This window comes from Chenopodium album, chromosome 22, assembly GCF_948465745.1.
Source record: "Chenopodium album chromosome 22, dcCheAlbu1.1, whole genome shotgun sequence".
Classification (NCBI taxonomy): Eukaryota; Viridiplantae; Streptophyta; class Magnoliopsida; order Caryophyllales; family Amaranthaceae; genus Chenopodium; species Chenopodium album.
Genome location: NC_137855.1, coordinates 1,425,376 through 1,452,322, shown reverse-complemented (window position 1 = coordinate 1,452,322; position 26,947 = coordinate 1,425,376). Strand labels below are relative to the sequence as shown.

Here is a 26,947-nt window from a genome sequence, read left to right as displayed (position 1 = left end):
GCTCACAGTTTTACATGTTTTAAAAATTAAGATTTGATCTATCATAATTACAATTTTTCTCATGTAAATCCTCATTGAATGAATTGATTCAAATCGGATGATACAGATTAATAAAGCAACTTGCGGGCAAAAAAATATAAATCCTCTTATTGCAAGTACAACCATTACAATTATTATAAATTACAATGGCAAAAACCTCATTTACATGGCCTGTAATCTTAGAACAATCTGTCTCACATGGCTCAAAATACAGCTGAGATTAATCTCAAGAATCTAAGCAAAACAATGTCTAATCTACAACAATTTTCTATAATAGACCCTATTCAAAGCAGTACTGAAATTCTAGGAGCTTTAACCTAGAATGCTGCAATGCCTTTGCTACTTCTCAACTATGAACCGCCCCATCCCTTTTGTTTTTCAGATACATTGCATTCTCTGTGCTGAGATTCAGCAAATTTCGAGGTCTGAGGATGGATGTATCGTCTGTTCTCCCAAATTACTGGACATAGGGCTACAGACTGTTACTAATGAATGTGCAAACTCTTGAGCTCTTACACCAGGGCCTCTTCGTAGCCAAAGAAAGGCTAGGTAGAGTTGTCACAAAACGGCTTAGATTGCAGCAATGCAGTTTTGACACGAAGCTGCAAAAAAAGAAGGGGGGAAACATAAAGAACATAAGTTCACATAAAAATAATAGAAAATGTAACTTGGCCCAGATGCTTGAAGTTGTGTTATATATAATTCACCTTGACATCAAGGCAGGAATCATTTGCCATGTTTTTTATCGAAGTATATACACCAGCATTACGTAGCTTGACAAGCCGACCATAAGCACCAGGGCTGCTGGGAAGAGTTAGATTTACAACAGTCCAAACAGTCGCTGTGCGTAATCTATTGTCATTGCTCTGCAAAAGCTTGATCAAAACGGATGGATCATCGCTACCAGCTGGTGGGAGGAGTTGCTGCAGTACTGCTTCTTTGTGGAATTCATTTCCAGTTGCCACATTGGCAAGTACATACATTCCCTAGCAGGAGAAAGCAATTTATGACATTAATAGCTAAAAAAATAAAACCGGTTGAAGGAGATAGTCTGAGGAAAAGTATATCAGTGCCAAAATTAACAAAGGCTCTGTCAGACCACAATGATACTATATGAACTTAGAATTTGATCCTTTTCACAAATTGCTAGTAAATATTCAGCAAGTTCTACCATGAGCAGCAACTACAGGGAAAGGACTCATACACAAGCAACATCTATGTATCAGAAAATGAAAGGATGAACCATTCTTGCCAAAGTATATAAGCGGGTGAACAAAAAACTGCAAGCAAGCTAAAGTGAATTCATGCAGTACAATTTACCCAAGCTCCAAACTTGGAATACAAAGCCCTTTCAGTGAGTGCAGTAATCATCTACATTCATGCCAATTGGTAAACTGCCCACTTTCTTTTACTCTAATCAACACAATTTGTAACAATTACTGTCATTCAAGAAAGAACAGTGAAACTGATACATAATTTCTGAGATAATATACTGTAGTAATGTAGTCATTAACTGAATTACGCTATGGTCCATAGCAATTTCAAAAGTTCTTCCGCTTCCTTCTATCAGTACCCTTCCAAAAAGAAGACTCTTAAGACAACTTCTTGGGTTGTGGGCGGAAAAAGCGGACGTTACTCCCTCAACCCATAATATAGTACTTTCTCTTTGCAGGTGTCCCAAAATGGTGCACCCTAGGAAGCTCGGACTCGGGTACGGGTGTCGGACTCGGGTATGGGTCCAAGTGTCAGACTCGGAATATTATAAAATTAAGGATCCGCAGACACGTTTTAAAAGAGTCCATATTTTAAATTTGGACTCAGGGAAACGGCAATTTAAAAAATATTAGAGTTGAAGGTAAGTAAAAATAGGTCAAAGTAGAAGTTTAGAGTAGTACTTATTGTTCAGCTTTTAAAAAAAATATAATAGTAGTACTGTAAAAAAGAAAAGAAAGAAACAGTAAATAAGATTGTAAATCACGTGAGTTTTCCACCCACCCCCACATTCACTATTTCAATTTTCAAGACTGCCTACCCCACCCACGTTTAAAAAAAAAATAAAAGAAAACAGAAATTGCAGTTGAAGTTGAATGGTCGAGAACTCGAGACTCAAAGAACCAGTTTTCCGTCGCCGGCAAAGAAATCCAGCAACTTCTTGGTGTCAAACTGCTCGTTTTTCACTTTCGATCAAAAACCTTAAGGTTTAGGCTCTTGGTTTGGTGAATCTGTCCTCCTATTTTAGATCTAGGGTTCACAATTGAAGAGTCCACTTTTTCACGCAAGGGTCCGACCCAGATTTCGTGTCCGCACCCGGGTCGCGTCGTGTCGACACCGATACGGCTGGGTGTTTGGCCGAGTCCAAGCTTCGCAGGGTGCACCTATTTGGAATCATTCCTAATACATCACACTATTTTGGACAAACTTACCCTCATAATTGACCTAACCTCTGAAAAATACCACACTTTTATAAAAATAAATAAAAAAAAAAAAAAGAAAAAATAAATAAAAAGTCCCACTATTTAATAATCAATAGTATACAAAGAAATATGTACCAGAAAACTACTTCATTTGATGCAGTTTAAGGAATCTTGCTACTCCCTCCATTCTCCTTAAATTCCCATAAATAATGAGAAATGGACACAATATATTGTGGGACGGAGGGAGTACTATTTTTCTTATGAAGGATAGCATTTTAAAAGGTGATTCATCCATCAGCCTAATAAGTAAATAACATATCAAGAACAAGCAAGGAACATAAACCACATTTTGTCGATATCCTTACAGCTTGCAAGATATCTAACCTGAATGCAGACTTCAGGATTGGATGTGTTCCTCAGTAGTCTTACAATGGCATGTAATATGATAGCTTCTTCAGTGAATATATACTCAATAGAGTCAACACATCCGTCAACAAGATTGCGAACAAAACAGATGGCTTGCTCTTGGACAGACGACTCATGATCTGAATGCACATATAATGTGGTGAATCATAATATGTAGATTTAACTATTATCTTATGTGAAAATTTTCTTCAATAACTAGTTAACAGCAATTATTACCACATATGAGACTCCACAATGTGGCAGGTGACAGCTCCAAAAATATATCCCCTTTAAACTGTTTTTCGGCCAGGAAAATCAGATTTTTCAGAGCCCGTACGGCATTTAACCTGACAGTAGAATCCATTGATGTTGACAGATGAACAAGTTGTTTGACACCTCCATGTTGAAGAAAGATGGATTTACGCGTTGTGAATTCCACCACTACATTACATAAAGCACTGAGTGCTGCAATCTAAACAATAGAGAAAATAATAGATTGAGTCATGTAAACATAACTATTAATAAGGAAGACTCCACCATGGCGTCCACCCAAAGTTCATCCATAAGCAACAAATTAAAATAAAACACCCCTGATAATTTAGTCTGACTTTTGTCAAAAACAGAAGGCACAATCAGATTCATATTAGACCCCATTAAAAAGACAAATAAACATACTTCATATGCAAGTAGGCATTAACAGCTTCCACTTTATTTAAAAAGTCAAAAAAATGATTTTGAGTGTTAGCAATAGGCTGGAAACAGCATGTGTTGAGATACAAACATAGTCATACCACACCCACTTTATTTAATTTCTCAAACCTTAAGCAAAGAGATACTGCCTAAACATCTAAGAAGATTGTATGTATTCCCACGTTATTTATTGATGTTGTAGTAGGTTTATCATGGTTCAAAATCAACTTACATGACCCCGGAAGAAACCCTACCAACTCACTTCATTTTTGAAAAATTCTTCCAAAATTAGCTACTTTTCAAGACTAGGAAAAGGTGCTTCCCATAGACCCAACAACACCTTGGGTAACTACCAAATTAACCATATAACTTGTGTGTTCCTTTATTAACTCAAGGCAAACACGGGACTTTATACGACCGACTAGTGGTTATATATGGTTGCAAACATTATTATATCACATTAGGATGCATCCACTTAAACCCCAAGAGTTTTCGACACCAGGTCATGAAACCTCCAAAATAGGTCAAATTTTATGTATAGAATTAGGTTTTGAACAACTTTTAACTATTGGGACCAGAAAAGGAAACAAGTCATGGTGCTTTTCTCATGGACCCCAAAACTCCGGGAGACCATTTGCGTGGTTGAAACCATCCACTTAGCCTTCGAAGTGTCAATCCAGTTTTTTATGCACACGCCTCCCTCAATTACTCAAGGCCACTACATGTTTTTCTGTGACCAACTGCTGGTCAAATATACTTCGAAACAATGTAATATGACCCTGAGAAGCATCCATTAAAATTTCGGTAGTTTTCAACACCCTGTCCCAAAATTTCCGAAAATGATCAAATTTTGAGTATATAATAGCTTAAGGTTTTGGACAATTATTTAGTATAGTAGACACAAGTTGAGGAACTTCCAATGGAACCCACAACATGTCGAGAGGCTGTTTTTAATGGTTAGAACCTATGTTACTCGGACACTCCATTTTTGGCCTCATACACAGGTCGGTACGACCCGACACGGACCCGGGTATGAAATCCGTTCCGAATACTCCGATTGGCTCTCGGGTACGACTATCTTGTGTAGAAGCAGGGAAGAAGATGGAGTCACAGGAGCCATTGAAGAAGGGAAGGTTCCAGAGAGAGCATGGAGGGAAAAACGATAAAAGACTGAAAGCAGCCATTAAAGAAGATGAAGGGTTTTATTTTCTAGTTTCCATAACACCCCGTATTTTTGGTGGAATCCAAAGAATGGGTATTAATCTACATTTTGACACTTTTATTTTTTCAGAAAATATTTTTGTGAGCCCCAAAAAGGGAAAATACAGGAAAAAAGACGGTAATTGGAAAAATATGAAAATTTGCTGAAATAGTGCAGAAGATGGGGAAAAGGTTGGAAATTAGAGAGGGATGGGTTTTTAACACTTTTTACATCCTATATTTCACTTATTGTGCTTTTTTCGAGGTTCGGGACCGACACCAAGAATATGGTGATTGACCCCAAAACAGGGTGATTGGGGACAATTTGAGTTGTTGGTGATTGTTTACATGATATAAGAGATATGATACATTACAAATCAACACACATGTGAATAGTAACAATGAATAGTCACTATTCTCCATTACTATTGTCAATCAACACACATGTGAATAGTAACAATGAATAGTCACTATTCACCATTACTATTGTCAATCAACACACATGTGAATAGTAACAATGCATAGTCACTATTCATATCAATCAACACGCATGTGAATACTAACAGTGAATAATCACTATTCATGTTTGTAATGTGTTCATTTCCATTACTATTGTCAAATCACATCATTATTATGGTTAGGTTACATTACATCACATCACATCACTATTTTACCCATATTATATCACTTATGTAGCATAATTATACTTTTATGACATCATTATTGTAAAATCATGTCATATTATGACATCACATTATTAAAATTTATTTTCATAATGTGACATCATTATAGTTATATGACATCATTATAAATATATGACATCATTATAGTAAAGTCACATCACTTCAATATACTTAACATCATTATAAATGTATGACATTACTATAGTCAAGTCACATCACATTATTACACTAACATGACATCACTATAGTCAAGTCACATCACATTATTACACTAACATGACATCACTATATTTCATGAATTTCAAAATAGAGACAAAACTCATTCTTGGTACTTTATGGACATCTTTATCGGTGTCTTATGATATCAAACCTCCTTATATGACCCCAAGAGTCATCCAACACATTCAGTTCATTTTTTAAAAAAATGTCAAAAATTGATCCGAAATCATGTATTATAGCCTTCAATTTTGGACAATTTTTCACTTATTTTGACCCGGAAATAAAAATTGCCGAGATGCTTACCATGGACCTTAATACTCCCCGGAAGTCTATTTGTGTGGGTGCAAACATCCAATATGCCTTTAAACAATCAATTTACCCATTCGAAACTTGCACCGATTTCGTGAACTCAAGCCTACCACGGACATTTAAGACAACATATAATGGTCATATATGGTTCCAAACAGCATTATATGACCCTAAAATGTATCCCCTGAGGTCTCGAGACTTTTCGCCTCCGAGCCCCGTAACCTCAAAAAAACCTCAAAAAGCGTGGATTATAGCCTTCAATTTTGGAATTTTTTTGACCTTTTTTCGTCCGGAAATAAAAATAGCCGAGATGTTTACTATGGTCTCTAATACCTTCCGGGAGTCCAATTGGGTGGGTGGAACCATCCAATTTTCCTTAAAACGGTCAATTTATCCGTTCGAAACTTGCACTGATTTCGTGAACTCCCTACAACGGACATTTTGAAAACATATAATGCTCATATATGGTTCCAAACGTCATTAGATGACCCTAAGATGTATCCCCTACGGTCTCAACACTTTTCGTCACCGGGCCCCGTAACATAAAAAATTCCTCAAAATACGTGGATAATAGCCTTTAATTTTGTAATTTTTTTTACCTTTTTCACCTGGAAATAAAAATTGTCGAGATATTCACCATGGTCCCTAATAAACTCCGGGAGTCCAATTGGATGGGTGAAACCACCTAATTTGCCTTAAAACGGTCAATTTACTCGTTTTCGTACACACCTCTTGTATAGTCTATAAGCTTTCCCCTGTACGTAGCCGGATAATGGTCATATATGGGTCAAGATGCATCCCGTAATGTTCCGAATATGACCTCGGGAGGCCGGGATGCATCCCGTAATGTTCCGTGAAATTTCGACAACACCTCCTAAATCACTCCGATTTCGTGTATTATAGCCTTCATATTTTGCTTCCGTATATCATTTTTTCACCCAGCAAGATTATGCATCCAAGTACTTCCAAGGGTTCCTAAATGGCTTGGGAGTCGTTAATAGTGCCCGGAACCATCTAATTCATCCTTAATCATCATATTTCATGCCTCAACCAACTAAGAATCAAGGGTTTGACGATACACCATTGTGGAGTCATGTCGAAGTTTTGCAATTGTGTACTGGTGGAGGTGGTACCAGGAAGTGGAGATGCAAGTATTGCAACAAAGAAGTCAGTGGTTCTTACTCTAAAGTGAAAGGGAATTTGCTTAAAATTCCCAACCAAGGTGAAACACCTTGCAGAATCGCAGACGACATATATCGCGAAATTAAGAGGAAAAATGATGAAGCTGAACAGATTAAAAGGTCTCGTAATTTAAGCGTCAAACAAAAGCAGGATTACATTTCTATCTCTGTTCCTGAAGGTGTTCGGATTTAGCTCATTTAAAGAAAAGAAAAGGTGCATTGGAGTTATCCTTCAATGTGTTAGAAAGGGAAGAAGCTGACAAAGAATGTGCTACGATGTTTTATACCGTATGCTCTCTTTCAACTTTGTAAGAAATCCTTACTTCAGAGAATTTTGTCAAAGGCTAGCCAATGGAAACTTGCATGGGTTTGTTCCTCCTACTTATGAAAGACTCCGAACAACTTTACTATTTCAATTGAAAGCTTAGTTGACAAATTACTCCAACCAATTCGAGACAGTTGGGTGAAGAAAGGAGTTTCAATTTGCTCAGACGGTTGGCAAGATCAAACATCAAAGCCTTTGATAAACATAATGGTTGCCTCAGCTGCTGGCCCTATGTTTTTTAAAGCTTTTGATGCAAGCGAAATCCTTACGAAAGACGCTGAATATCTGGCAGGTTTGTTCTCTGAAATAATTGAAGATGTAGGAGAATCTAATGTTGTTCAGATTGTAACTGATAATGCTGCCAATTATAAAGCTGCTGGTCGTGCAATTGACAAAAATATCCTAAAATTTTTTGGACCCCTTGTGATGTTCATTGCTTAAACTTGGTTTTGAAATCTATATGTGAGCCTAGTGAGAAAGCCGACCATTACAAAGAGTGCCTATGGATTTCAGATTTAGTGAAGCAAGTCGATGAAATTAATTATTTTATTCAAAATCATGGTTTGTCCAAAACAATTTTTGAATGTTATTCTGATTTAAGACTCTTAAAGGTTGCTGAAACTAGGTTTAAGTCTAAGATAGTGATGGCAACTAGGCTAAGAAAGTAAAGGATGCTCTTGAAAAAACTGTGATGGATGCCGACTGGAAGAAATTTAGAGTCAATGGGAAGGATTCTGTTGAACTAAAGGCGAGGGAGGTTAAGGATTTGTTGGTGAGTGATGGATGGTGGGATAGACTTGATTATTTTCTTGAATTTACACTACCTATGATGAACTTCTTGAGGGCCGTTGATACAAACTCATGTGTCTTACACTTGGTGTATGACATGTGGGATACGGTGATCGAACAAGTGAAAAAAGTTATTTTCAATCATGAAGATGCTGATTTTCTCACAGGGCAGTCTCCATTTTATGATGCTATTCAAAAAAGTCATTGCGAGTAGGTGGAACAAAAGCAATACCCCTTTACATTGCTTGGCACATTCTTTAGTTCCTAAATACTACACTCAAGAATGGATTGTCATTCCAAACATGTTAAAGTGAAAACATAGCATTTGGGATTTTTTGCTGAAAGAATAAAAGTGCCACATCTTTTCCAAGCTTGAAGCTTAAGTTTCAGTGAATAGTTTTCTTCATTAGATGATCAATAACCTGCCAACCAAGTAAAATTAGAGTACCTCCTAATGAAGATGAAGAGGTTTCAAGAAATAGAAACGCGTGTTTACAAAGGCTTTTCCCAAATGCCGATGATGCTCGAAAGTCTTTCTTGAATATGGAGCTTTTTCTGGGGGTTTAGGGTTCTTTAATGAACAGCAAGGGCACATGAAGATCCCATGTCATGGTGATCAAATTATGGCTCAGGTGCTCCAATGTTGCAAAGCCTTGCGTTCAAGCTGCTATCACAACCCGCTTCTTCTTCTTGTTGTGAGAGGTATTGGAGCACATATGGGGGCATCCAAACTATCAAAAGAAACAAGCTTAATACTCTACGCTTGGAAATTCTTGCCTATATTCACAACAACTTATGATTGCTCTCTAGAAAGCAAAAGGATTACACTAAGGGACCAAACAAATATTGGGATATTGGTAAGTTGGTAACAAATATTTATTTATTATTTTCATGTCCAACTTGTAAATAACAATGTCTCCTTTTATTTATTTTAACTTTTGTTGTTTGCATGTTTTTAAAGGGGGAGATAATATTGATGGAGATAGCTTGTTAGAAGTTGCTGACCTTTTCCTCAATGAACCAGCATTTGAAGCTATATCATCTAATGACCTTTGAGAAGAAGTGTTTTTTTAGTCATCCTTGAGCTACTGAAGGAATTTTGGAAGTTTAAAACTATCGGAAGTGAAGAATTGATGAACATCTTTTGATATATTGTTCAGTTTATTTGGTCTTTTGTTATGTAGTCTGTATTGTTTAGGATATTAAGTTTTTATTCTAAGACTTCTTTTGTTATGTGTTTATCAATTTATGTAATCAAGTTTCATGAATATGTTTAATTTTATTGAACTAATTATCCGGTTTTGACCTTAAAAAATTTATTGCCGTATTTGTACCCAAGTCCAAAGTTAAGCCGGTGTCCCCGTGTCCTAAATTTTTAAAAGACGTATCGGACACTCGGATCCGTACCAATATCGGATACCCGTACTCGTGTCAATGTAAAATAGGTTGGAACTATCCACGTTGCATTTAAACAATCAATATGGTCATTAACGTACGCGTCCCTTAATTAACTAAAGGCCACCACAAGCTTTTATGTGACCCAATAGTGATCATATATAGTTCCAAATAATATTATACTTCCTCTGTATTTTATACATGATTTACTTCATATAGGCACAAATATCAGGGAAAAGTTTAAAAGAAAGCTAAAAGACCATATTGCCGTTACCTACTACCCCTGCTACTAACCAAACCCTCCTACCTTTCCCGTCACTGTCACCATTACCATCACCACTACAAGTCTACAGCCTCCACCACAAAAGCAGCCCCTGCAACAGCCACCACCAAATTAAATAAATGAGGAAAGAGTAAATACCACCGAATTCAACCACTCTACCTTAAACCCTGAGAGTTTTCTACATCGGGTTCAAAACCTCTAAAATAGGTACAATATTGTGTACTAGCCTTTAGTTTTGAAGAATTAAATACTACTTTGGAGCAGGTTTAGAAATAAGTCGAAGTGCTTATATGGACCCCACAACACCATGGGAGGCCATATGGATGGTTGGAACCATCCGCTTTGCCTTTAAACACTCAAATTAGCCGCTCACGTACACATCTTTCTTAGTTAACTCAAGAGCGCCCCAAGCCTTTATGAAACCAGTGAATATTATTATAATATAAGACCCCGTGATGCATCCACTTAAGTCAAGAAAACATTAACACCGAACCTAAAACCTTCAAAATTGTTGAGATTATAGCCTTAAGTTTTCCACAATATTAAACTATTTGGACCCTAAAAAGAAACCCGTTGGGAGGCTATTTTAGTGGTTGGAACCATCCACTTCCATTGAACATTTAATATAGTTGTTGTGTATAGGCTTCCTTCGCCTTTATGCGATTGCCTAGTGATCATATATTGTTCCAAACAACATTATATGACCTCAGAGTTACATGCCCTACCATTCCCAGAGTTTTTGACACATGGTACCAAAATCTTTGATACTTGTTTGATTTCGTGTATTATAGCGTTCAAATTTCGACACTTTTCTACTTTTCTAATCCTAAAATGAAAATAAGTCGAGGTGCATTAAATGGACTCCAAACACCCTAGGAAGTGGTTGAAATTGTGTGTTTACCTTCAAATTGCCAAATTAGCGATTTACAACTGATGCCTTCCTTCATTAACTTGGCCACTAGAGGACTTTGTATGACCCAATAGTCAACATATATGGTTCAAACATTATAATGACACTTGGATCCATCCACCTAATGGCTAATGCCAAGTTCACCCTTCGTCATCATGGCTTAAGATGCCTTGTCTTGGCCTTGCGATGCCTTGGCTTGTATTGATTTCCCTTCCTAGGCCTTGCATTCTCTAGTTTTAACATAAGACAAGCCAATACACTACCCTCAATTGCAGAAAATAGGTTTTTTTAAGAGTAAGGAGATGTGCCTTGGCCCCAAGGGTCATGGGCAGCAGCATCACCATCCAACACCCCCACACTAAGGCGCTGAGCGTTGCCAAATCCCATACTTAGCATTTTTTAGCATCAAAGGGTGCATATCTACCCTCAACTAGAAAAATATAGGTGTTTTAAAGTCAATCTGCCACTTATAATACACTGTCCAGTTTATGTCATTTGCAACCCATTCGTAGGAAATAGGAATTGTATTTTAAGGCGGCCTAGTCGACACGTTAAGCCTCTACTGTAAAATGGCAATCAGACAACAGGCGCATGCGTCGCCCTAAACCCTAATACAAAGTTAGAAAGAAAAATTAAAAGAAAAATGGAAAAATTAAAAAACACAAATTTTCACATTAGAAATCACAGTCTCTAACGAGAAGGTATCACACTAAAAAATTGTGTGAATAAATAAATTTACTATCAGATATTTAAACATGATCGACTATATCTTATTCACTCCTATCCCATTCCCATTTCTCAAGCTACCACATGTAATCTAAACTCAAGAGTATCTATAACAAGCCATACATCTAGCTGGAACAGCTACCACAATGTCAAGGGGCCAAAAGGGTAATTAAAGATTACTTCATAATCAACACCAATGTTAGAGTCATAGACAAGAAAGTTGTTAAGTTACATTGTTTGGACGTTGAACTCTACTGCATATTTAACATATTACATAAAACATTGCAAATAGGATAGAGAAGTACCTGGACAGCAGTCGAAGCATCATTTAGAAGCTTTATCAACGGAATCACGATTAGATCATTCATGAACATACCTGCACTCAAATTCTGAAATAATGCAATATGAGATAATGTACTAAAGATGGCAAATATACAAACACAATACAATCTTTCTTACAGATATCAAAAGTCCAAACCTTGACTGAGCGAGAAACACTTCGCAAACACATGCAAGCTGCAATACGTACTTCAGAGCAGTCATGATTTAATGCCTCAGCTACTAACTTGAGTACCTATATCAACAAGGTAAAAGATTATGCATCATCAGTTTATTAACTGCGTTTTTACTTTAACATGTTTAAGTACTCCGACATTACTATTTGACTATTCTGCTATAGATTTTGGCATGCCTCAATGACAGTACAAATAAATTCTTTAACCAATTAATTTCATTGTTTCACTATGAAGTATAAACTTTTGGTGATATCCCCTGCAATTTTTCTCATTAATTCATGAAAGTCCTACTTGATGAATCATTTTGTAGATATGCCACCCTAAATAGCAGTAATTGCTGCTCTTCTAGTCACACAACAAAAAGATTACATATATATATATATATATATATATATATATATATATATATATACACACGTTAAGTAGGAAATCAATGATTGAGGAATGCATATACATATGAAATTCCTAATCTCAGCTTATTCTACTAATATATAAAAAACAATGTACAAGGTCACACTCACAAACAAGAGGCACACATAATATTAAAAACAATGCATATACATTGCTGCTCGTTGCACTCTACCTCTGTTTCCAAATGATTTTAACACTTTCCTTTTTTGGTTTGTTTCTAAAAGTTCTTAACACTATCACTTTATTTCATATTTTAGAATCTTCCTTTAATACATCACCCCTCTTACCTGCATTATATTCACTTTTCCATTCACTCTTTATTACTTTATCAGTTTATATCCCCCCCCCCCCCCACTCTTACCAATTTTCTTAAAATTTGTGCACATAGTAAATGTTATGATCAGATCGAAACAAAGGTAGTATTATCTATTGTCACACACCACGCTCTAAGAAAGGTGACCAAACCCTCTCAAACAATAGTGACATGAATTGGAAAAAGATACAATATCAAATAAATTAATACATAAAAAATAACTGGTCGGTTGATCCATATAAATACACATCATCACAACTATGTTTCAAACAAGGAAAAACTAATATATGATACAAACCTCAAGTGATAAAAGATTTGCCCTGCAGACTTCCAACTTTGAGCAAACATCAGCAAGAGCCAAGAATATCCCTTGTAAACGTTTAGCTGGTAATGGGTCTTTCTTTAGGTGCTTGCTCATTTTGCCAATAACATCTGCTTCAAAAGCTAATTTTTGCAGGTCCTCTTTTCCAGCAATCAAACTGGACAAAGCAAATGGAGCTTCATCACCAACTTGACTAGGATCATCAAGAAGCTCAATCAGTATATGTATCAGCTTTGATCTGAGCCCAACATCTTGTAGATGACATGGTGAAGTGTTCCACAAAGCAATCAAGCACATGGAGGCCAGAAGCCTTGTCCGGGGATACTTATCCTTTGCCAGTTCACATACAAGCCTAAAAGCTCTTCCATCATTGGCTTCAGCAAAATCTGAACAAACATCAGGATTGTTCCTACTAACAGCAGCTAGAGCCTCCAAACTAGCATCTCTCTGGCTAAGGGAACCTTGCAGAAGGTCTAAAAGCTTCTTTAAGATGCCAGCCTCATACAACACTTTCTGCTCTGCTATAATCTGACAAGAGTGCGTAATAATAGTAGCACCAAGTCCTGTAAGATTCTCACTCTCACTATCCAATAGCGAGATAAGGAAGCACATGTTTTCCTTTGAAAGAAAATCATACTTGGGGGCCAACTTTGACTGGTATATTATTTTTAGTGATCTAGCAGCAGCATCCACAACCTGCATAGCATTAAGGTTTCAAAATCTTTAAGAAAAAAGATATTTCTTGATTATACTGCAAAAGACAGATAAATGCAGACATAAAAGCAACCGCATGTGAAGTGAAATAACTATTTGCTCCTGTATATGCATCGATAACTTAAGGTACACAAGGCAAACCAATTGATAAAAAACCTTCACAAGACTTGGTATATGAGGTTGATTCTTCTTTAAACACTTCGTGTTCAGTGACCACAGTTACGTAATATAATCGACAAATATATGCATATTTTATACCAGTAAACCAACTTAAATTCTAGGTTTAATCATCAAATGTCACCTTGCTACCCCAGAGTAAAAATACAGTCCAAGCAGTGGCAGGACTAGACATTAATAGATCTAATATTGGTTTTTGTTGCATCACTGTAAAGGGCCTAAACTGCTAAAGGTATATTTGAAAAGCTCACAGAAATCAATCACAACGTATGTACATCTTTGTTAACAACTGAAGGCTTCAAATTGCATCACACTTAGGTGGGTTCTAACAAACTATACAAACAAAACCTACCTTCATTATTTATAAGCCAACACACTATTGCAAAGTTGCATCCAGATGAGACTCAGAAATGATCTTTGGGTGGGAAACCGCTTTCGCTAGTACAATGCACATTAATTGGGACTGCAAGAGCACCATTTCACACAGATTGAACATCTTAGTTTTAGCAAATAGATAAAAACCATAATATTTGCTAGATAACATCCATATGAAATCCTTTAGTTTGTTTTTATTGGTCAGCATAAGAACAGTGACATGGATATACCCAATATAAGCAGCTTATACCTATCACTAATAGACACAATTCTCCCCTTCACTAGCATCACAGCCTTTTATACATAAAATGGTTCAGATCATCTTAGATTAGCTATTTTTCTTCAAACTGCTCCCCTATTTGACACAATAGAACAAGCTCACAAACTCTAAACACTCCATCAATTAAATTAAATACAGAACTTTTAAGCATTTACTCAGTTACTCTAGAAATCCCCTGTGACTGACACAAATTCTGAAAAATTCATAATTCCTTACAACCACCTCATAAATCAACTCTATTTCAAAATTCCCCTCATACACCCAATTAACCTCAAAACCCAGTTAAATTTTCAGAAAGAGCCCATTCAACAAATTAAATAAGAGCTACAATTCTAGAATTCTGAACTCCAGAATTAACACACGCATAGTTCTATCTAATAAACCTCAAAACCAAATTTATTTTACATGTCAGCCATCCTTCAATTCAAGGTTGAACTAAAATCAACAACCCTAACTCAACTAGGTAAGTAATACTGAACACAACGCCGTGTTTCAGTTCCCCTCAACTTTCTAATAAATCAAACAATCAAATCAAACCTTATACAACCGTATTACATCAGTTTGTCACACATCAATTTTCACATGATCCCAGTAGCTCAATTCTCACAATACAACCTTCCATTAAACTGAATTCCGGCAGAAAATTCGAAAAGTATAACTCTTTTACTACAAATTACACCACATTCTATTACCAAGCTTCAATTCAACCCAAACTCCGACTATTAAACATTCAAATACAAAATTAATCAAAACAATAGCCTATCCTATCATCAAAATTATCAATAATTTCAACACCAACATCACCTAATCAATTAACATTCTCCTCATACAACTACAACCACCTAAAACCCACCTCAATTTTCACAATTCACCATTTCATCAAATCACAATTTGACCTAAAATTCAAAATTTCCAACAATTCCAATTCACAAACACAAGCGCGCGCACAATTCAATCACATAATCCACCAAAAATCAAATTACCTTAGCGTCGGAATGAGAAACAAGACCTAAGAGGAGAGAGAAAGCGCCGGCATCGAGCACAGCCTTAACACCAGCATCAACACCACAAGCGAAGCTTCCGATAACAGCCGAAGCTTGAACGATGACAGAAAAATCACTGGAAGAGAGAGAATTGACTACAGCAGGTACTACGACGCCGGATTTGATGTAGGTTAGCTTCTTGGTGCGATTTCCGATGATCTGATTCTTCAATTCTCGAAGTGCTTTGAATTTTGTCTGATTTTCCGGCGATGAAAGTCGGCGAATTAGGTCTTCCGGGCGGTTGATCGTCGCTGATGTCGGCATTGCCTCCGCCGGCGGCGGGGGTGTCACGGAGGACGAGAGAAATTGTGGGAGGAGAGAGAGAAAGAAAAAGGTGTGTTTCTTCTTGCTTTTTGGGTTTTGTTTTGTTTTTTTTTAAAAAAAAAAAAAAAAAATATTTTAGGTTTTTTTGGGTGGTTTTACACTTTTACTAGTCTAATCTATTTTCCTATTGAAAATTCATACTTGTATCTAGGGGTGCTTATCGAGCGAGTCGATCACGAGCTGAGGGGTGCTCGACTCAACTCAAAAACTTTTTACATGTGCTCAACTCGTGCTCGCTAAAGTTTCGAGCAAATAAAACCTGCTCGACTCGTGCTCGTTAAAGTTTCGAGTCGAGTCGAGCAGCTCACATTCTGCTCGTTAAAATTTTGGTCCTTCTATTATTATATGCCTTTATTTATTTTTTGTTCAATTAATATTGTTTTCCTTATTATATATAGATTTTATTAAAAATTTACTCTTTCTTTTTTTATGATATAAATTAAGGCTTAATAAGTGTCAAATTTGTTTAAAGATAGTAACTTGTTGTTTGCAAATTCTATATTAATATTATATTATCGAGTTGCTCACGAGCTTATCGAGTCGAGTTAGAGCTTGCTCAACTCGTGCTCGTTAACATATCGAGTCGAGTCGAATTCGAGTCGAGCCAACTCGAGTCGAGTTTTGACCGAGCGTTGACCGAGTCGAGTACGAGTTGCTCGCGAGCTGCTCAACTCAATTAGCACCCCTACTTGTATCATTGTATGAGTTTGTTAGTGAAAAAACATGGGACCATGGGAGCAATCACTTTGAGTCTTTGACTCTTATATTATGAGATGTGACAAAGTTTTACCTTGGCCTAAGTGTTTAACGTAACCCTCCTTTCTTTATTCAGTCTTGAGACTGTCAACGGAAATCTATTGACAGAGTTGGACCATGGGAGCAATGGTTTTCGAAATTTCGATAGAGTCGATCATTAATGATCTGATTTTAAAGTGTGTGATCTGATTCTGGACACATCAAACTTCTAAATTTCAAAGCAAACAAATAAAAAAGGTTTAAAGTTTAAACTTAATTTGAGGAATCCAATCTCCATAATTTGAGTTTCATGGTTTAGGCTTGAAATCTTGAATTAAAACCCGACTTAATCTATTATTACGTTGTGTTTAGATTTTTTCAAGAAATGAGGGTAAAAACTGCCAACATAGACCATTAAGTGAAGTAGTAATCTCAAAAACATTGAAAATATTGGCAACTTGAGATCTTGCTCAAGAAACTGAACGGACTCTTTGAGCACTAATTTCATTACAAAGGAATATTTTATTTTAATCATATTGCTTATATTTTCATTCATGTAAGATGTGGGACATCACATACTTATAGCTTTGAAATATGAGATAATGCAAACACGACCTATGAAGGCAACATCGCTCTTTATTGCTCCCGACGTTAATGGGAACTAGGAGTGAGTTAATGGATTTTGATCAATTGTAACAGGCACATCCGCACATGTATGGAGGTCGTAGTCTAGGAAATTTAGGAAAATATTGGTACACAATAGTTGCCAAGAAATTCTTTTTTGGAACAGTCTCAACGTCCTCAATTATTTATTAATAGGGTCGTGTAGCAAAGGGGAACTTGTGACGTGAAACCTTAATGCGACTACAATCGATTATGAAACTGAACAAGCAAGAAGTATGCAACTTCATTGCTGCATTTGTTGTTGCGATGCCATAGAAGGTCTTACCATATTCCCTAGGAGCAGAGAAGGCCCTAGGTTGCTCAGGTGCACCACCAACCAACCACCCTTGAGTTAAGTATGCTTTATAATAAAGAATATGATCCCCCATGACTTGAAAATATGATACGGAGTTTTTGAAATCTATTGATGTAGAGCTCCATGTTTTGAAGCACTTTAGCCGATAGCTCACTACTTCAAACAAAATAAAATCAAATAATTTAGGATAAATTCGGGATAAAAAAAATCTAACAACACTTAGGACCTGTTCTCATTGACTGAACTCAGCTGAACTGAACTAAGCTGAACTGAACTCAGCTGAACTGAACTGAGCTGAACTCAGCTGAACTGAACTGAACTGAGCTGAGCTAAAATGAATATTTTATAAGAGAAGGAAATTAGGAGCTGAACTGAACTAAACTTAGCTAAACTGAAGTTCAACGTAAGAGAACAGACACTTACTTCATACGAAGTACAAGTCAAAAACAAAACATAACCAATAGTCCAATACACTCATGCTTAAAGGTGTAATTTTTGACTAGAAATTGACTAAAGTACCCCAAAATCTCCCCTTTATATCCACACTTCGGACACCAAAGGAAACCCCCAAATTCAGTTGAATTTTCAAAGTGAAGTCCACTGAAAAATGGTCTACCGCATTATCCGGTTACCAAAGCAATGCCCTCAGTAACCTACCCCCTATTACACTCACCGCTTCTTCCGGTTCCCCATTACCCCCACTCTTCTTCCTGCAAATTTAAACACTCTCCCATTCCCTCTTTCTCTCTCTTCCCCCCTCTTTCTCTCTCTTCTTTTTCATCTTCTCTCTTCACTCTCAAACCAATTTTTAGGAGAGAGAAAGTGAGAGGGAATTCATTTATTCATTTGTTCATTCAATGAATAATAATAATCAAATCAAACTCATTTTTATTTAATTTTTCCCCTAAAGTTCCAATCTTTTTATCTTCTCTAATATTACGTTACTTTTTACTGTGATTAATTTGAATAAGAAGTGCAAAAATGGTGATTAAATTCAGTTTCTTTGAAATGGGTTTTTCTCCATTTTTTATGGGGGTTCGAGCTTCAGTAGATCCGTGAATTTGTGATTTTAGTGGGGTTTCTTGAATTCAGAAGATGAATATTCAGTTTGCTGTTCACAATCCAATTAATTCATTTGAACTCAGTAAGTATTTCTTGTTGTTACTTTGATTATTCACTTTAATTTATTATTTCATCTATTTTTCTGCGTTTGTTTTTTAATCTTGTTAATTATTTTTTGTGGGGTTAATTTGTGAAATATATGTAGTTTAATTATTCATATATGCGTTCTAAGCTAAATCGAATTCTGGCGTTTTTCTTTTTAGCATTCGTTTGATTATTTTTTTTACGGATAAGCTGTTGTTAAAACTGATATCCTGTATTAAAGTGAAAGTTTTTGTTGATTTTCTGCATTAATTTGCTGATTTTCTGCATTAATTGATAAAAAAAATCGAATTTATATATGTGAACAAGTGATTAATGGCTGATATTGAGGGTTGATTGGTGATTATCAGATTGATTTTCGGGTTATCGACGCGTGTATGTAGACCCTTGAAGGCTAGAGCAAGTAAGGTTGACCTTTTATGTCAGTTAGTTTTGCTGTGATCATGGATGTGAATACGAGCAATTCTAGTGAAATCTTTGAGGCTAAGATTAGTTTTTCTGAGCTGCTTGAGCTTGCAGCTGATAATGACGTTGAAGGGTTTAAGCAGTGTATAGAGACGAAACCTAATGTAATCGACGAGATTGGTTTATGGTATGGCCGGCAGTTGGGTGCTCGGGGGATGGTATTGGAGTACAGGACGCCGTTGATGGTTGCATCTATGTATGGAAGTTTGGATGTGATGAAGTTTATTCTTTCTCTCTCGGATGTGGATGTTAATTGTGCTTGTGGCCCTGATAAGTGCACTGCCCTTCATTGTGCTGCTTCTGGTGGATCTGTAGATGCTGTTGATGCAGTGAAGCTGCTTGTAGCCAATGGTGCTGATCCGAATATAGTTGATGCCAAAGGGAATAGACCATGTGATGTGATCACTGTTTCGCAGATGCTTCCTCAGCTGCAAGTTGCCCTTGAAGATATGCTTAATTGCCATGGTTCTACTGATCAGAAAGATCTCCGTGATTTAGGCAATGGGTTGAAGGTTGCTCCTTTGGTTATCCCTACTCTTTCAGAGAGCAAATCTATCTCCCCTGGATTAGAGGCTCCTTCATCTCCTATGTCCGCAAAGAAGGAATACCCTGTAGACCCATCTCTACCTGATATAAAGAATAGCATTTATGCTACTGATGATTTTCGAATGTACTCATTTAAGATTCGACCTTGTTCACGAGCTTATTCCCATGACTGGACCGAATGCCCCTTTGTCCACCCGGGGGAGAATGCTAGGAGAAGGGACCCCAGGAAATTTCATTACAGTTGTGTCCCTTGTCCTGAGTTTCGTAAGGGTACTTGTAGACGTGGTGATATGTGTGAATATGCTCATGGTGTGTTCGAATGCTGGCTACATCCGGCACAATACAGGACTAGACTTTGCAAGGATGGCACGAGCTGTAATCGTCGTGTTTGCTTCTTTGCACATACCCCTGAGGAACTCCGACCTCTGTATGCATCTACGGGATCTGCTGTTCCTTCACCCCGTTCAGTGGCCTCTGCAGCTGCTGTTATGGATATGGCTGCTGCCCTTAATCTCTTTCCTGGTTCACCATCTGCAGCATCTGCCATGTCACCGTCACCATTCACACCACCACTCTCTCCATCTGGGAATGGGATCTCTCACTCTGCAGGTTGGCAGCAGCAGAACATTCCTACCTTGCATCTTCCAGGTAGCAACATTCAGGCCAACAATATCCAAAGTAGCCGTCTGAGATCATCTCTAAATGCAAGAGATATTCCAGCTGAGGAGTTGAGTATGCTGCAGGACATGGAGCAACGTCATATCCTTAACGATATGTCTTGCTTTGCACATGGGAATCTCTCAGCTCGCCCAAAATCTCTGGCTCCATCCAACCTTGATGAGCTTTTCTCTGCTGAGATCTCATCCCCTCAGTACTCTGATCCACTTGCAGCATCCGTGTTTTCTCCTTCACGCAAGTCAGCAGTTTTTAACCACTTTCAGCAGCAGCAACAAAGCATGTTGTCACCTATTAATACCAAAGTTTTTTCCCCCAAACCAGTTGATCATTCCCTTTTACAGCCTTCATTTGGGCCATCTTCACCTGGTATGATGTCTTCACCTCGAGGCATCGAGCCTCAGTCTTCTTTCAATGCTCGTTTATCTGCACTTGCCTTGCGTAACAAACACCAGCAGATGCGCAGTTTGAGTGCACGTGATCTTGGTGCTAATCTGCCTCGGGACCTCATTCCCGAGACTGGTGGGATATCTGGTTCACCTGTGAGTGTTGGGTCATGGTCTAACTGGGAGTCTTCATCCAATGGAAGAGCTGATTGGTCTATCAATGGCGATGAGTTGACTCATTTGAAGCGATCTTATACAGTCGGGAATAATGGTGAGGAGCCTGATCTTTCCTGGGTTCAATCATTGGTCAAGGATTCACCATCTTCCGAAAATAAAGAGGTGCCGAACAATGCAGTATCTGGTTCAATGCTCTGTGCCGATGGCTCAAATTCTAACTCGCAGGAGCAATCCGTAGACCATTCGGCTCTGGGGGCATGGCTTGATCAGATTGCTGCTCAGTAATGCTTGCTTGAACTGGAAAAAGTGAAAACTCAAGTTTTCATCTTTATTTTCCAAAATCAAGGTCAGAATTCAGAAGACTACAGTTAACAGTAGGAAGGAGTTGGAGGACATTCATCAAGAATTTTTTTTTACCATATATTATTTGATTATTTATTATTATTACTACAGAAATTAAAAAGAAAAGATAAATGAGAACCTATCTGGGCTATTTGCAAAGTTGTTGCCCAGCTAAGGTGATTCTTTTGGTAATTTTTTTTACATTTAGTCAATTAATCAAATTTCTATGTAATATTTCTTTTATTCATGAATCTTGATATTATTATTATTCCTAAGACAATTCATTATCGAGTACCAAATGAAAAAAAAGCCCTTGATACGTATCAAAAACATGTACGATAAGTCGATAACTCATACAAGTAATATATTATCACTGAATATATGAAATTTTGCATGAATTTTATTTATTTATTTCTTATTCTTGCACTTGCACAATACAAGATATATATAAATTTATAAGGTACTAAAAAATAAAACTAGTTTTTTTTTTTGGATAAAATGAGGAAAATTCATGCGGCTTCTTTTTTCTCCGTATACAAAATGAATTATTGTAGGGACTGAAAATGATGGGTGGGTGGGGGCATTTGGTTCTTAACTTCTTATTGATGTATAAACATTAAATGAAAATTTTAAGCATAAATTGTATTATTTGCTTTAAATTTCTAATACTGTACCTCTGGTCTAAATTTGGATGGTTTCTGATTCATTATGCTTCCTTTATTTTTTGTTTGTACGTTTCTCTCTCTCTCTCTTTCCATTTTTCATGAAAGCATGGAATCTATGATGTGGATCCCAATGGTAGATGATGGTGGGTGGAAACTTTAAGATGTGAGATAGAGATGGGGGGTGGAAAGGGAAAGGATGTTTCTTCGAATATGATTTTACCACTCTCATTAAATTTAATGTACACCCGAATGTATTTCGAAGAAGATGCATTCCAGATAATGTGTGACGCATTTAGAGTCTATGGATTATGCGTTGCTGAGTTGTATGTTCGCTTGAGTGTAGAATAAATGCCTTGATAGATAAAATGTTACTTTGTACAAGCTAAAAATCAAACTTAGAGAGGGTCTTGAGTTGTATGTATGATCGAAGCCTCGAGGGTAAAGTAGACGTCCTTAATAATAATAGTGTTACTTTGTACAAGTTACAATATAAAAGTCCAATGATCTTATAATTTTATACAAGTAGATTGATCTCATTCATTGTGGAAAGAGCTTACGTTTAACAACATTTGTCGTGATATGTTTTTGTATAATTAATTAGCTTGGAGTCATATTTATTCAATAAAAAAAATAAGAAGCTTGGAGAGTTGGAGTCATATTGATTGTCTTTATAACAAGAGTTGTGAGAGATCATATTGGAAGACGAGTCATGATAAGCTATACACTTATTTCATAAATGAGCAAAAACATCCGATATCATGAATTTTAATATCAAGAAAAGGTCCAAAATACTCTTAAAATTAAGTGGAATACTTTGTTTAGGCATAAAAGTTCAAGGTATAATGGCCAATGAACCACTTTGATGCCACCCCCACCTAAACCTTATATTGTTGGTTTCTTTTTTGAAGTGGAGAATATTAAATATCCCTTACTACTTTCTTTGTGATTTAACTAATAATAATCTATGCTCAATTCACACCATATAATATACAAGTATATAATATACGATCAATACTCTAATTTATAACAGATTTTTCGCATGGTGGAAGAATCATTAGCAGTTTTTAAGGGAACATTATCACCTTTGTAACTGTGTTTTGGATGCGACTTTGATGGATGGATTGTTTAATTTAGATTAGTTATTGAAATTTGGGTGCTTCGAATTTTGAGCTAGTCTTAGTATTGCTTAGAGGTTTTAATGCTTCTAGTATATCTTATAATTATAAAATATTATCGGTCTCTCTAACTCAATATTAAATTACTTATATGGGATACCCCGTTAAAAAATTTACGATAAAATCATATATCAATTGGCAATATTATGTAAATTAATATTTTTCGGAAATATTTATGGGCTGTCCAAATCATATGGTTGATGATGGGTGAGTGGTGACTATCAAATAAGAAAGTAATAAGCATTTAGACGGTTGATTACATCTAAAGGATCACATGTAAATTTAACAAAATCAAACTTTGAAATTATAAACATTCCTTACTTCTAGATCTTGCTTTGATAGAAAAGGGTAGCCAATTCTCTTACCCCTATACACATTTTGATTTTGGTTATTCATTATATTCACAAAGAATAAGTAATTGAGATAAGATTCAATCTGAATCTCAAATCTAATTTCTTCTAAATCGACTAGTTTTGTTGATATTAATGTTTACTCAACAAGAATAAGGGTAGTTATCTTTCTTTTTCTCTTTTAACTTCAAAGCATTAATAACCTAGGAAACAAATTAGGGAAAAAGCTAAGCTACAAAGTATTATGTTTGATTACCATGCGTAGCAACATTGAAATTTCATACCAACTTTTTATTGGCTTAATCGTCATAATTAAACATATTGAAATATGTAAACGATTATGGATAATACAAGGAAGTCGTGCAAAAGTACTTAGTTATATTTCACGATTTATATTAAGTGAAAACTAATAAGTAATTACATATAAGGGGATTTAAAATTTAAACCCTACGTAGCCAAAAGCGTACACAAAGTTCCAGTAATATGCCATCTAACTTTTTTTAATCTAAGCACCCTTTAAACATTAGTATTTTACAAAAAAAAAAAAAAAAAAAAAAAAAAAAAACCCTTTGTTGCATGTATTTTTCAAGTGATCACAATTTTTTTACATATTTTTTATTTTATTGGGAGAAAACTTCGGACGAGTAATTTATTAATTGAAATTGAGTTCCGCTAAGGTTTTGATACATTGAGGAAACAAATCAGTACAAACATATTCGAATCATAGCAAAAGAACCAAACAAATAGAAGCCATCCCATAAAAATCATGGCATGAAATAGACAGCACATTGAATTAGGTATTTAGGTTAGCAAGGTACCTGTACATCTCCATATACAAAGTATATTTTATATATCTGCAAATTGGAATTAAATTCTGATATCATTTAAGATGTAAGCTTAGTACGTAGTAGTAGTAATTTATTGTTTATCATTCATAGATTGCGAAAGATAACTGCTTTAGATAGCATTAGTTCATTATTGTATTACCAATGACGAAATTATGAACCGAATAAGCTACAAATTGGTTAGGTTTTGTCAATTTATTATCAATGTGCTACGATTAATGACAATAACATTATTATTTGAAAAACGTGAATGAAAGCAACTATTTTTTCAACCGTGTCCATTCATCAACTAATTGTAGATGATTTCATTCCAACAAATTTGTAACATTTGTTTGAGCTACAAAGGATAAGCCCACATCATCTAACCAATGTTATACGCAGTAGAGTCGATCAAGTCCAACAGGATCCGACTAGATTGGTTGGGTGTAGAGGGTCATGAATACGCATTTTTAGACCAATATAGTCCTTCACTCAATCGTTACATTTTATTTAGGGGTGACTATATTTGTGGTTCGATCCAACTTATGATCAACGCTAATATTATCATCCCAAACAAAGAAGCCCCTAAAAAGGACTAATGAAAGTATTTTGACTGTGCTCTAAAAATCCTATGGTATGAATCTAAGAGTGACCCATCATCGGTCCCCTAACAGGTATTCATAATTTATGGTGTTGGTTGTTGCACAACCACCTTCTGATATGGTAGTTAGATTTTGTTAGTGATATTTGGATTGTAGGACAAGGAGAGTAGGGCAACCAAAAAGAAATTAAAGTGAGATAACAAGGAGGAAAACAATATCAATAGAGCATCTCCAAACTTTAGTATATTAGACGTTTTTTCTAAAGATAGTGAGATTGCCCTAAATCATAGGGTTACACTTCCCCCATAAAGTTGGCTTATATGATGTGAGATGGGGAAGCAATTCAACAAATTTGGTTTTAGTCCAAAGGCTCTATTCTTCTCATTATTCTTCTCAACCTGTATCCCCCCTTACCTACAGGAGACTTAGCGATTCATCCGATTGTAAACTAACAAAAAATGTGTATTATGTTCCGATTTTATATTATACTTCTATCTCGGGATAAAAAGAAGCACATCATTTAAGAACAGAAGTAGTAATAGGTATGGAGTAATCAGTTATAAAAGGGCATATTCTTTTGGGACGGTGTGACAATTAATTGTAGACGAGATAGGTAAATAAAGAGCTACAGGTAAATAGGTTCCTTATGTGTGTGTATGGAGGAGAGGATGGGGTGGCTGAGTGGGGCACTTCTTCTAGCTGGAAAACAATCTCCCCAGCAAAACCAGGAGTAATATCAGCAAATGTTTAGAAACATTATTAGAGATAAAACAAGATTATGCAATTAAAATAATAATTTAAAACATGATGGTTTCAGAAAAGGACATTTAGAAAGATATAGTTTTTTGGAATCGCACAAACATGATATGTTTCCCCTTGTCAATTGTCATATCTTCTTAGCATGTCTAATATAATGGATGGACTAGATACACTAGAACATTAAAGTACAATTCAGTTGGATTTTTCTGATTTTAATCAAACTTTATACACATACATTGTATTGGCCAAAAACAATAAACTTTTAACAAATATTGTATCAGAACAAAAGGAGATAATGTTGGGCTAACTTTCAGATGAGGAGAATGAAAAGGAAATTGTCACACAGTTGTAAACTAGTAGAGACAGTAGAACATTCATGTAGCATAAGCAGAGTTACGCACTCCATAATTCGCAAATCCCTCCACGAAATATGATCCAAGACATGCAAATTGGTACATTGACGCACATTTGGCCTAGTTAAACAAAACTAGGTAGTTAAACAAGACATACCAAAGCGTAACATGAAATTAGTAACACCGAGCAGATATTAGGATCAGGTAAAACATCTAAATCGACAAAGTTTGAGTATTGAACTGGGAAATTCATAATCTCCTTCACATTCAAACTCAAAAAAAATAATGAAATAGTAAGACTACCTCTACTTAATTTGTCATCTTAGAAAGAGGGCAGACTAAGTCTCTGTTTCTTCTGCCCAATCCAGTTATATATATAATGGCTGAACTATAGCCTTGACTATTTCTGTGAAGAGCAATTCAACCGGGCAAAATACAATAATAAGGACATTACACAATTTCCGTCTTTTAAGAATAATGAATTCTTTAAATCAGTTTAAAGCATATGATTACAGTACATGGCAGCATGTAGGATGACTAGATAATCAACTTATAGGGGAAAAATTGTAAGAGCTATGATGCTTGATCGAAAAATTTGTGTAACGGATCATATAATCATATATTTAACCAAATATTTAAGCAAGGCGCGCGCAACTCAGGTGCAAAAGGTATGACTCCTTTACTTAGATTAATTAGGGGTAAGATTGC

General features: G+C 36.1%; 2 protein-coding genes across 2 annotated transcripts; one reads left to right on the top strand and one right to left on the bottom strand.

Moving 5' to 3' along the window:
• Positions 1–125: 125 nt before the first annotated feature.
• On the bottom strand, positions 126–16,080 carry LOC145603667 (uncharacterized). The gene is made up of 8 exons (XM_081659616.1): positions 15,659–16,080; positions 13,106–13,825; positions 12,047–12,142; positions 11,874–11,957; positions 3,096–3,330; positions 2,838–2,998; positions 747–1,025; positions 126–641 (listed from the first exon to the last, which is right to left on the bottom strand). Exons 1-8 carry the CDS (start codon positions 15,980–15,982, stop codon positions 585–587), a joined length of 1,956 nt encoding a protein of 651 aa, XP_081515742.1. The 5' UTR covers positions 15,983–16,080; the 3' UTR covers positions 126–584.
• Positions 16,081–18,385: 2,305 nt separating this feature from the next.
• On the top strand, positions 18,386–21,839 carry LOC145605007 (zinc finger CCCH domain-containing protein 24-like). Its single transcript, XM_081661012.1, has 2 exons — positions 18,386–18,900; positions 19,271–21,839. Exon 2 carries the CDS (start codon positions 19,340–19,342, stop codon positions 21,452–21,454), a length of 2,115 nt encoding a protein of 704 aa, XP_081517138.1. The 5' UTR covers positions 18,386–18,900; positions 19,271–19,339; the 3' UTR covers positions 21,455–21,839.
• Positions 21,840–26,947: the final 5,108 nt, after the last annotated feature.

Coding starts and splice junctions, on each gene's coding strand:
- LOC145603667 (XM_081659616.1), bottom strand. CDS start 15,982: ATGCCGACATCAGCGACGATCAACCGCCCGGAAGACCTAATTCGCCGA. Junction 12,143..13,105: donor CAAATCTTTTATCACTTGAG/GTTTGTATCATA, acceptor TTGTTGATATAG/GTACTCAAGTTAGTAGCTGA. Junction 2,999..3,095: donor ATTGTGGAGTCTCATATGTG/GTAATAATTGCT, acceptor ATGTGCATTCAG/ATCATGAGTCGTCTGTCCAA.
- LOC145605007 (XM_081661012.1), top strand. CDS start 19,340: ATGTCAGTTAGTTTTGCTGTGATCATGGATGTGAATACGAGCAATTCT.